The 10,917-nt window shown below is 35.5% G+C and overlaps 2 protein-coding genes across 3 annotated transcripts; one reads left to right on the top strand and one right to left on the bottom strand.

Moving 5' to 3' along the window:
* Window positions 1–25: 25 nt before the first annotated feature.
* LOC113500730 (CDGSH iron-sulfur domain-containing protein 2 homolog) lies at window positions 26–2,002 on the top strand. Its single transcript, XM_026881612.1, has 3 exons — window positions 26–244; window positions 832–1,040; window positions 1,623–2,002. Exons 1-3 carry the CDS (start codon window positions 148–150, stop codon window positions 1,713–1,715), a joined length of 399 nt encoding a protein of 132 aa, XP_026737413.1. The 5' UTR covers window positions 26–147; the 3' UTR covers window positions 1,716–2,002.
* An 888-nt stretch (window positions 2,003–2,890) lies between these two features.
* On the bottom strand, window positions 2,891–9,346 carry LOC113500728. 2 transcript variants are annotated; one of them, XM_026881610.1, is made up of 7 exons: window positions 9,186–9,346; window positions 8,654–8,721; window positions 4,757–4,916; window positions 4,382–4,521; window positions 3,974–4,130; window positions 3,308–3,374; window positions 2,891–2,928 (listed from the first exon to the last, which is right to left on the bottom strand). In XM_026881610.1, exons 2-7 carry the CDS (start codon window positions 8,706–8,708, stop codon window positions 2,923–2,925), a joined length of 585 nt encoding a protein of 194 aa, XP_026737411.1. In that variant the 5' UTR covers window positions 8,709–8,721; window positions 9,186–9,346; the 3' UTR covers window positions 2,891–2,922. The 2 variants fall into 2 exon arrangements, with proteins under 2 accessions (XP_026737411.1, XP_026737412.1); XM_026881611.1 differs by lacking the exons at window positions 8,654–8,721; window positions 9,186–9,346 and adding an exon at window positions 8,355–8,630.
* Window positions 9,347–10,917: the final 1,571 nt, after the last annotated feature.

Below are 10,917 nucleotides of genomic sequence, written 5' to 3'. Positions count from 1 at the left end.
TTTTGACAGATGTAAATTTGTAAAGAAGTATAACTGTCATCATAAACTTCTGTACCGTGCACGGTGCATCTAGTCTACTTGGCTTCTGTGTACCTTATTCAGAAAGCGTGTTGTAGTCTTAAAGATTTAAACAATTATATTCCTAAAATGTATATTGTCTCGAATTTAGTTAAAGTTACCATACCAAACTATTTAGCTAGCCTGCCGATTCCTGATTCTGTTGGGGGATGGTTTCGACTTGGAGGTGAGATTACATTTTAACCATGTGATAAGGTAGTTGCGAATATATAATTAATTAACTTGTTAGGCATATGTAATTAAAACGGATCGATGTTATCTCATGAAAATTCAAATAACATTGGTCTAATGTTTTACGTCATGTTTCTTTAGAAGTAACAGTTATAAATAATGTATTGCGAGCTATAGTTAACTTTATGTGGTCACTATAAAATTCAAAATTGTGTAAAGTGGTTAATGTGGAATTTCCTTAGAGCAGTTTATTTTTCAATGACATACTTTCAATTAGGTACTTACTTTCAAATAATTTTGTAGCAGTAATTATTTGTGCCTAGATTTATAGACGACATGCAATCATGTCTATTGTCTCGTCTAATAATTTTAATGTCTATGTATAGTTTTACCTTGACCTCATAGTTAATGATTTTCCAGCAGCTGGTTTTTTGTCTGTTCTGGGAACTGTTGCTTTTTTGTCTGTTTTGGGAACTGTTACTTTTTTCATGAACAGGTACATTAGGAACCTGTCTTTAATTGTTAAATAATAAGAATCATGATGATAATTCAGCACTATTATTTATTATTTTCTTCTTTCAGTTAGGGATTGGCTTGCTCTAATCCCGCCCACAGTGGTAGTTGGAGGCATTTCATACTACTCTTACCAAACAATCAAGAAAGCCCGTGAAGCTGGTGATGGTACAATCAACCCTGCTGTTAGAAAGGATATTAACAAAGTAGTTGATTTTATTGACATTGAGGACATCACTGAGAAGGTATCTCTATGCCGCTGTTGGAGAAGCAAAAATGTAAGTACCATACCCATTGTAAATGAAATACCACTTTTAATTCAAAAAGTTTGTATACCATTTGTAAGGTGCTAAGGAACCATAAATAATCCTTTATAATAGAGGTCTGGTTTAGGTTTTGCAAATGGCAGTTCTTGTTGAACAATACTGCATTGGCCTGCAGGAACTGCCAGTAAAGAGTGTAAAAATAATATGGCCCTTCTGTGTCACTTAGATAATAGTATGGAACTGCACCTACTTTTATTTAAAAACAACAACTAAGTATGTCATAAAAGTTTGATAAGATTGAGCTAGATATTTGGATAAAAATATGTATCTTTTTCAACAAAATGTTATAAAGACTGTTATAAATTATATTAATAATTTAATTCTATTTTGTTATTTCCCTATTCTATTCACTATTCAGTTAAATTAAAACATAGTTGAATAGAGTAAATATTATGCCAACAAACATAGCCTGCATCATTTAATTATGTTATCAGCATGTAACTGACCTTGAAGTTATCATCTTGTGTTTTGCTCATGTATTGCTAAGATACATTAGATTTGCTCGACGTAAATCTTTTCTTTTACTATTTTCAGTGGCCTTACTGTGACGGTGCTCATGGGGCCCATAACAAAGCAACCGGTGACAACATTGGTCCCATTGTTGTTAGACATAAGGAAAAGAAGTGAAAACTAGAACAGAATATGTAGAAAAAGGTGATATACAAATAATTGTGATCATATTTATTGCAGGTTGCCCTAAAATATTATGTATTAAATATGTATTATTCTTATTTTATACAAAGTAACAACTTAAACAGGAGATGCTCATAATAATGTAAGAACAAACAATGTTTACTTTTGTTATGTTTTGTTTTTTTACCTATTTTTGATCATGTTAATTGTAGCCAGTGTATTAACATCACATTACATGATATTTTTAGATTTCAATACAAATAAAATTTGGATTGTTGAATTAATGGTTTTTTATTGATCCTCTAAATAGATTTTTGGTTTTGTTATCAATGTGTTGATTTAATCCTTGTTTTATTTCAACTATGTTTTGAATCAAATTTTTAAAGAAAAACAACTTCAAAGCAATATTTTGAAAAGTGTTTCACGGCCATCAAAAACATGATACAATTGTCTTTTACACATTAAATGCTATGATTGTCGTCATCATAATTGTATTGTATGTAAAACAGAGTATTTATTTAACGGGCCATAAAAAAAGAAAAGCTTTGTTTAAAAAAGTTTATTTCCACATTGCCTTAATTTAAAAATCACAGACATGTTCTGACTTTAAATTAAAAATAAATATTTATACATGCCAATCATGTTTTGCATCATTTGTTTAAAGACCAAATGGTTGAAGATAGTATGGCACATTTAATGCTACAGGAGTTAAGTGTGTGTAATGTAATAGTATTAAGCGATTAAAAACGCTATTGTACTTAAATATTAATTTACAAACAATATAAAATAAGGGGCTAAAAGAAACATGAGAAAAATTATTGCAAAAGTTGGTCGAACAACTATCAATTTTCTAGACTAGTCCTATCAGCCTGATTAAATAATATAATTATTGAGCTGCAAATAATTCGATTGATTATATGATGTTATTACATCATTCTTATCTCATTTTTTTACGATAATATTAGAATGACAGTGCAACTATCATGAATTGAAACTTAAATGGTAGTAAAATTGGTTTTGTTTGGATTTAAAATTGTTCTTTCTCTATATTAGATGCTTACTTAGAACTTAATGTTTATTTAACGCAATTTTAATGTAATTCAGTCTTGAAGCTTATCAGAAGACTGCCAACCAAACTGAGATGTTTTAGAGTCAATTACTCTTTGTTATTTTGTTCAGATGGCTCCTCTGATTGGCACGTTCACAACTGAAATGAGAAACATTTGAAAGTCATATTAATTACAGTGCTTATAATTATATCTTTGATCTCAGTGCACTTCATTTGACACGGTAATAGGTACACTCACCAACAAAAGTGTAAAACATGAATGAAATCCAGTTCGAGTTTTTAAAGCCTCGTGTGGTTTTAAATCTATACCCAGACAGAATGGCTATTATGTCTAGTCAATATCAACGGATAATGCAGTTTCCTTAAAGGGTCATGCCCTTCAATTTGTTTCATTTCCTTTTGATGGTGACTGTACCAATTATATGTGTATATTACAACCTTGACAGCGTTAACCGCAGAGGCACAAACGTAAATAGAGCCATATAGGTAATATTAGTAAGTACAAAGTATTAGTTACCTCTATCCTCGTTTCAGCAATGTTTTCTTCATTTCTTAACAGTTCATGCTTGAGACCATTTCTTTTTCTAAAAACAAAAAAAGATTTTAATCTATTTGTCTAAAGTGCGAAGCAAAATTCAATGAACTTCCTTTATATATAAGTTTACTCCTATTTTTTAAGTATATTTAGAGGCATGAAATTCATATCACGTATTACCACGAAATCATATCAACAGACAATAGAACAAAATCAACGTCTAACCGCTGCACGCTGTAGGCAGTCATCGTTAATGTGTTCTAGAGGGCTATATTCACTTAGCATAACACGGTTTCCGTCCCAATTGACCGCTTCCTACGCACCGGGTCGCGGGAAGGCGCGGATCATATTACAACCACACAATAGCCGTTTTATGGGACGTACGTAGTTAAATAAATAATATTTGTGAGACGCGACGGTTTCAAATTTTGAAATGAGAGGTAAAATCAATTTTGAATGTCGCAATCAAGGGACATTTACCGATTTCGACATGTTTAAAAAATAAATGTAATTCTTTCTTTTTTTGAATTTAAGTCAACTAATGCTCTCACAACTCATAAAGATCGGATCTGGATTCGTGGATATTAAGATATTTTTCCTACGAGACAGATGAACAACATATTAGGTAGATTATTAACTGGTACTCACAAGTATATTCTTCTCCACACGATGAGCGCGGTGTACGCGAGACACACGATGCTGCACGTCACAACAACCATGATGCCAGCGGCAGCGCCTGCTGGCTCGCCGCGCACACTGCTGTACCGGAACTTCTGCGAATCCTTTCGAACTGTCTCACCAGGACCTAAAATTATACAAAGGAATTAAGTTAAAACATGTTTAAAGAAAAGTGAGATACAGAGGAGTGGTTTTCCAAACTCATTATCATACGTTCAGCTACACGACAGACTGAGAGTAATAGAACCTTGGAATTATTTTGTCTCTGTACTCGCTGGGTTTGGAATCGTATCAAAAAGGAAAAAGGAAAGCGGCAAGCCTGAGGGTTAATGTTGTCCAAACCACGTGCGACCACATTATACGTACTATCGGGCCTACCTTGTAAGAATTCAGCCTGAGAATCAGGCAGCACAGAAGGCACCTCTACGCGAGCGGCCTCCGCGTCCTCAGGAAAAGAGGGCAGGTCCATGTGTGACTCGATGTCATCGCGAGAGTGGAGCATATCGAACACCTCAGATCTGAAGGGATAGACAGTTTCCTCATGTATTTTTTGAACATTACTAGGATATCGCAAAGCTTGTGAATGGAATCCACAGCTCCGGCAAAGGCATCCCTGATAGTTTTATTTACTGATTTCAAACATTTGATGGTGATCTATGCTTGAGATTATTGACTTTTCTCCCTCCAAATCTCATCTAGGGTTTTACGACGTCGAAGAAGGCTTATAATAGGCTAATGTAGGTAGGTATTAACCTGCTGACGCCATTTTTATCGTCAACCAAGAGCTTCAGAACAGTAGCGTTAGCCTCCAGAGTTTTGTAGCGGCTATTGTCTTCCTCCTCTTTTGCGAGTTCTGGCAATGTGGTGTCCTGTTCTTTTGGAGTAGAGTTCTCGCCATTACACGGAGTAACAACTGCAATGTGAAAGAGAATACAAAAGTCAGATATTGCTTAAAAGATTAGTTTAAACTGCTATGTAACACAAATCAATTATCACACGGCCGACGTGAAAGTTATTTGGAAATGCCGATAAACCGTTATCATGTTCAAAGTTTACGTTAAAAGTCAGTGTTAAGTTGTTAGCTAATAGAGAATAGACTGCAGTGGTCTCGAAACTTATCTAAATGCAAACATTCGTGTCGCCACGGACCGGGAGGCCGGCGAACACTTCAATTAGTGGGTCAGGCGCAGCTTTAACATAATGTGTACTTAACGGTGTTAAAATCCGGTTTCCTGGGCTAACGACGGCTGAGCTCATATTTAAGTATATCCAAATGATACTGTAATTGATGAAATGACTCACAATTATCTTATTGTTGAGAGTAACCTCGTGTCTCGAAGTGAAAGTACTTATCGGAGCAAATGGAGTGCTCGTTAGATGTATGTATTTTAGATCACTGCTCGTTGCGTTATTTACTGGCAAAAAAGTTATGCTCGAATGATGTCTTCAAATTCAGGTAGGTATATGAAAGAGGTCTAGGTAGATATTTTATTACGCGAGCAATAGTTTCCACTGTTTCCTTGAATTCTATTGTTCTATGGTAATTCCAATCTATTAAAACAAATTAATGATTTGGTTGTAGATTGGTCATTAAGTAGAGTCCTTTCAAGGAAATCGTTAAACACCCGGACAAGATTCGTGATTAATCATCATTTTACACTGCATTTAAATTGCACCTTCTTTACTATCTGCACTTTACTCAGCGATGGTAGTTTATTATTTTCCTGGTAAATTCTTTGTCTAACGACGTCATTAGAACAAATTAGGAGGTTGAGCAATTAAGCTATCTGAGCTTGAGTTAATGTGTGTTGTCATTGTGGTTGTTTACGCCAGTGGGTACCTAATAGATTACACTATTGGTCATGTAGTTTCTACTCGCTTAAAAGGTAGATATTGCTATTCTCACGGCCCTTGCCGGAAGAATGGTAAACGCTTCCGCGTATAATAAGCGCTCGTGATCACTCACGAAGAATTCACTTGAAACTACTGATTGATTCAAATCCTCGCTCAGTTCAATTAATAATTTATATGGCTGCCTTCATTACCTTTATTCATTGGACACGCTTCAAAACAATACGACTGTAATAAATTGTCGGAACAGACATATTAATTTTGTAACTTTTCGTGATCATTAACTCTCGAAACCGAGAAATCTTTTTCCTGTACCTACAAAATTTTCCCTATAATTATTATTAAAATGAGTTTTTTACTATCACTTTTTATTGATCTTAAATAATTTATCTACCAAAGACTATTTATTGCATTATTCTACAGTAAAGTCATCAACAGATAAGATTCGAGTCTTCCTGTTACCAAATACAGTAAATTGGTTAAACGGTCCGTTATCTTCTCGGCTCCAGTGCCCACAGTCACGCAAGTCTCCTATTTCGTCTATCTTGTGCAGATAAATGAAGTGTCTATAATGTATGTATGTATGTTATTACTCTCTGAAGTAGCCGACAGAGAGTAGAGTGCACTTACATTACAGGTAGCTTGTTGAAATGGCTTTTTATTTATTTTGTGGGTGTAGACAAATGTGAGAGCAGTAAGTGGTTGTTTGTTATTACTTTCTACATTCACCTACTTGACTCTTGAACCCACGAACTTGAAGGAGATTAAGGGTTATTCGATCAAGTAATTTTTACTTATCTGCACCTCACTGGCGCGATATGATAAGCAGTCAAGATTGTGTGTACTTTCAAGCCGGCGAGCGTTTACTGCATATCTTTAAGGTCAACTATAATCCACACAGAAACTTCCATTCGACTGCGAAATCGTTATGCATGTACATTGAACCGGTGACCTACGCCGGGAAAGGAAATAATCCACTTAGGTCCCTTTTCCAACTCAACCGGTCACGTTTCGTCTGTGTACCGTGCGTGGGTACATTCTAATGCAACCATTTCAGCTATTTAGTTGAGAGGGGACCCTGTTTTTCGAACGATTATAATATCCAAGTATTCGCAGGCTATCCGGGAAATTGATCTCGGTTCACATATGTACTAACTGTATTTGTGAAGTAAGCACCTTATTTATTGATCTTCCAACAACGACAAGCTACACTGAATTAAAGTAGAGCATGACTAGATACTATTTTTAATTTTTACTTTGCTTATGTTTTTAAATATTGTTGATATCTCTATGACAACTTCGGAATTATATTCACCATAGCCCCGGAGAAGACTGGAGTATTTTTACAGATCACACATCCCACACTCTATATACTAGATACTTTTATAGCTTCGTGTTTTGTGGACTGCCATTATCAGGTACGAGAGCTATCGAAGAAGTATTTTTTCACTTTTTATCGCTTCACTAAAACTAAATCTGTAACTAAGTAGGTTTGTAAGACGGTAAACAAATTTTATGAGATAATAACACCATTTTATCACCAATGAGTAAGTATGCCTACTGTAATTATGGATTTTGTAGAGTCCATTTGAATAAGCGCTGTATTTAGTAATTTTGTGATCTTAAATTTTGGAAATGATGTAATATAAACTGTTTTTACTACTACTTACTATTTGTACGTTTATTTACGTAAACAATTCAGTTACACGTGCTATTTCAATGAATACAAATTACTCGCAGCATGTGAACACATTACTGTTTAAACTATTATTAGTTACATATGACTTCTTTGTTTGTATCGGACGCGTGCTCTTGTTCTATAGCTCGTGGTGCGTTGGAGAGTAGAATAAGATTAAAAATGTTCTACAATCTTAGTCACTGTAAAAAGGTCAAGATGAGGTAAAACCATAATCTCAAACTTCATTCATTCACGGCCACCTGAGGCCATGAATCACTATGTAAATAATAATTGTTTTACGCTACTTACTACAGACGCGTCCATATATTTTGTTTCTGATCTTACACATAAGGGGTATTTACATAATAATACGAATGGGTTTCCTTATGAGTCGCTGTTTAAATCATCGAAATCATGAATCACTCCCACACAAATGATACTGATGTATACTTCTCCGATTTCGGAATAAATATTCATGATTCTATTGATAAAGGGTTTGTTTTGATGTAGCTTCTGTGTATGGCTATCTATTTACTAGAAATTCTTTTCTTAACACTTTATCATTGTGATAACATAGATAGATGTTTTACATGAATGGAACCACAAATATATATGTGGGATATATTCGTTATTGTCTGAAATTGGAGCCATTTTAAGCAACTGTCGCAAGTGTCGCAACAATGGAATCGTACAATAATGGTTTTAAGATGTATGAGATGACTTCGAAAATAAAAGCCATACTGGAGATGTAGTGCGTACTAGGGCGGACTTGTTCATAATATCTTTGATAATAAACTAGTCTGACTTGTTACCAGTACTTACATAGAAAGTTTTTGTTGTATAAAAGTAGTTTAACGTTCTCTGTGAGTTTCATCTAAAAGTACATTCAGTAATGAGTTATGCATATAAACACTGAATATGGATAGCGACACCTCAAAACATGTTAAGCAGGGATACAGGACACTTAATATTGATAAGCTTCGATTAGGTATGCATCTGCCAATGTGTCACGAAGTCTGTCTGATTTCTGTGCCAAGTTCCTGACTGAGGAATATCTGTATGTAGAGTTTATTTAAAGTGAACACAGATGTGTGCTGTTAATTGCCAATAATTATACATACCCGATGTAGCGGCGATCATCAAAGTCAGGAGTGTCACGAGCTGGTAGTACGCCATTTCATTACCCGCCCTGTAAACAGACACCCAATTGTATTATTTATGTAAATAGCGCTACTTTATGCGCTTATCTGCAGTGGTCACACACGCTGACATACATAATTACGTAGCAACGAACACTGATAAGCGGACAATGGAACTGATCATTGTTAGAAATTGCCTCTTACGTTTACGTCTAGGGTAGCCAATACTCCATTAGTACACATGCATTGGATATTTTTATTTTAAACTTTATGTGTTTAGTATGCAAGCGTAAACAAATCGAACACGTTCTGCTAATTATAGATTGTTGTGGAACGAACGAATCCAGTGTTACTGCGTTCATTAACACACCACGCAGTAATTTAAATAATCTAATGTTATTTTTTTTGTGTGAATGCACGTAACACTAGTAATAAACAAGATTATTCGAGTCACTTTCGCGATGTAAAACTAGAAAACCAGTTCTGGATGTGAGCACGACTGCTCTAAAAATACCTGGGAGTTGTTGCGAGGGGTCTGGCCTCTGATGGAAAGTAACACTGTTCTCGTTCAACTCAATTTAATGTGATTCACTGGTTTTTGATGAGCGTCGTGCGTGCGCGGGCGCCGGTGGCGGGCTTGCGGAGCGCGGACGTTCGCTTGTTCCCGAGGCGGGCCGTGTTATGCGCCGGTGCGCGCCGCTCGCGGCTCTGAGAGTGCCGCCTGTGCCGCTTGCCGCGGGAGCCTTCTGACCTCACTCATGCAGGAAATACACTGAACTCGCGAATTATACATAAGCCAAAGGTGAAAAGATGATGAAGATTTAGAACGTTCTTACTTAAACTTATCTATAATATCTGACGGTATCATATCCAGGTTTTGCGGAGAGGTAGTCGCAAGTTTTTGTTGGTGTTTCGTCTAGAGCGCGGGTTCAAATCCTTGAGGTTTTTGCCTATATTTCTCTTGTGAGCAGAAATACATACATACATTGGGGTTTTATCTATAACTAAGTTGTAGAAATAATAAAATTATTTTCTTTTTGAGTAATTTTAATCGTAAACAATTTTCCGATAAAATACAACGTAATAAAATTGCAAGTGTTCCCAACAAATACAGTCTACTTAAAGTCTGTCCATAAAACGAGTCGATGCTGTAGAAGGAGCCTGTTTTATAAGTAGATTGAGATAAAAACCTCTTTGTTCGTCAAACGTCGGCCCGGTGCGCGTGAGACATTTGCCGGGAATTCGCGTCGCCGCGCATGCGCCCGCGCTCCCGGTCGGGAAGATGCCGGTGACCCCTACATGTGTTGCACAGTACACAATACTATACTTTATACAGATACCACTATACTTATTTACACTCAAACACAAAATGCCTTGATTACACATAAACAATGGATGATGACGGGTACTGTGAATACTGTGATACCTGTTTTTGCGAAGATTATTGTGAAATAACTTACATTTACTGCAATAACCGAAGCTGTACGAAAACTTTAGTAATTTCAATTCGTTTAGATCCATCGATACATAAACACGTGATTTTTCATTAAGTTAAGCATTTGGCCCATACTTGACCGCGGACCTGAATAAATTTGAAAGTTAAACCTGTGATTGTCGCGTCAAGCTTATATGTGACCAAAAAAAAGAAGACTACGAGTTTCTTCCTATGTGCCTCATTCCGGTTTAGTGAGTAACTGAGTACTAATTTATACGAAAATCTTATTTTATATTTTACACTTATTGAATAAACCAGCTTGTCCTGTTTAAGAAATCAACATTGCCCGTTTGATTTTGTATTGAATGTTCGTGCCTCACGAGTACATTCTCAAATGTGAAACATTATTTTAAATTTTACAAAATTTAATGGATATTAACTCAAATATCATCTGAAGTATGTAATGAAAACCTGGAATATCTAGGCATAGGGTAAATCTCATATTAGGAACGTACAACTGAAAAGGTGTATTTAAAAGGTAGAAAAGGTGACACATGGTGTACATGTTATCTATAGAGGTCAGTGTGTACATGGTTCAAAACGAATCGCAGTGTAATATTCTGTAATAACTAACTGGTCAGCTATCCTCATTACTACACGAACTGCTTTTTGTTACTCGGTTATAGATAAAAAATACTTACATCAATCAAACTACTACTTGCTCTGTCAAAAGGACATCAGGAAACTAAAATGTAACGGACGAAAGTTTAATAATATTTTTATAAATAAAATGAAGCTATAAAAAACTAAA

This window comes from Trichoplusia ni, chromosome 14, assembly GCF_003590095.1.
Source record: "Trichoplusia ni isolate ovarian cell line Hi5 chromosome 14, tn1, whole genome shotgun sequence".
In the NCBI taxonomy this organism is placed as follows: domain Eukaryota; kingdom Metazoa; phylum Arthropoda; class Insecta; order Lepidoptera; family Noctuidae; genus Trichoplusia; species Trichoplusia ni.
This window is presented reverse-complemented; position numbering and strand designations above follow the sequence as displayed.

Bases quoted from the DNA above. Each gene is read 5' to 3' on its own strand.
- LOC113500730 (XM_026881612.1), top strand. From the start codon at position 148: ATGTATATTGTCTCGAATTTAGTTAAAGTTACCATACCAAACTATTTA. The intron at 245-831 runs GTGAGATTACAT...TTCTTCTTTCAG, and splicing joins GGGATGGTTTCGACTTGGAG to TTAGGGATTGGCTTGCTCTA. The intron at 1,041-1,622 runs GTAAGTACCATA...TACTATTTTCAG, and splicing joins GCTGTTGGAGAAGCAAAAAT to TGGCCTTACTGTGACGGTGC.
- LOC113500728 (XM_026881610.1), bottom strand. From the start codon at position 8,708: ATGGCGTACTACCAGCTCGTGACACTCCTGACTTTGATGATCGCCGCT. The intron at 4,522-4,756 runs GTTAATACCTAC...CTATCCCTTCAG, and splicing joins GATAAAAATGGCGTCAGCAG to ATCTGAGGTGTTCGATATGC. The intron at 3,375-3,973 runs GTGAGTACCAGT...TTTTGTTTTTAG, and splicing joins GTGTGGAGAAGAATATACTT to AAAAAGAAATGGTCTCAAGC.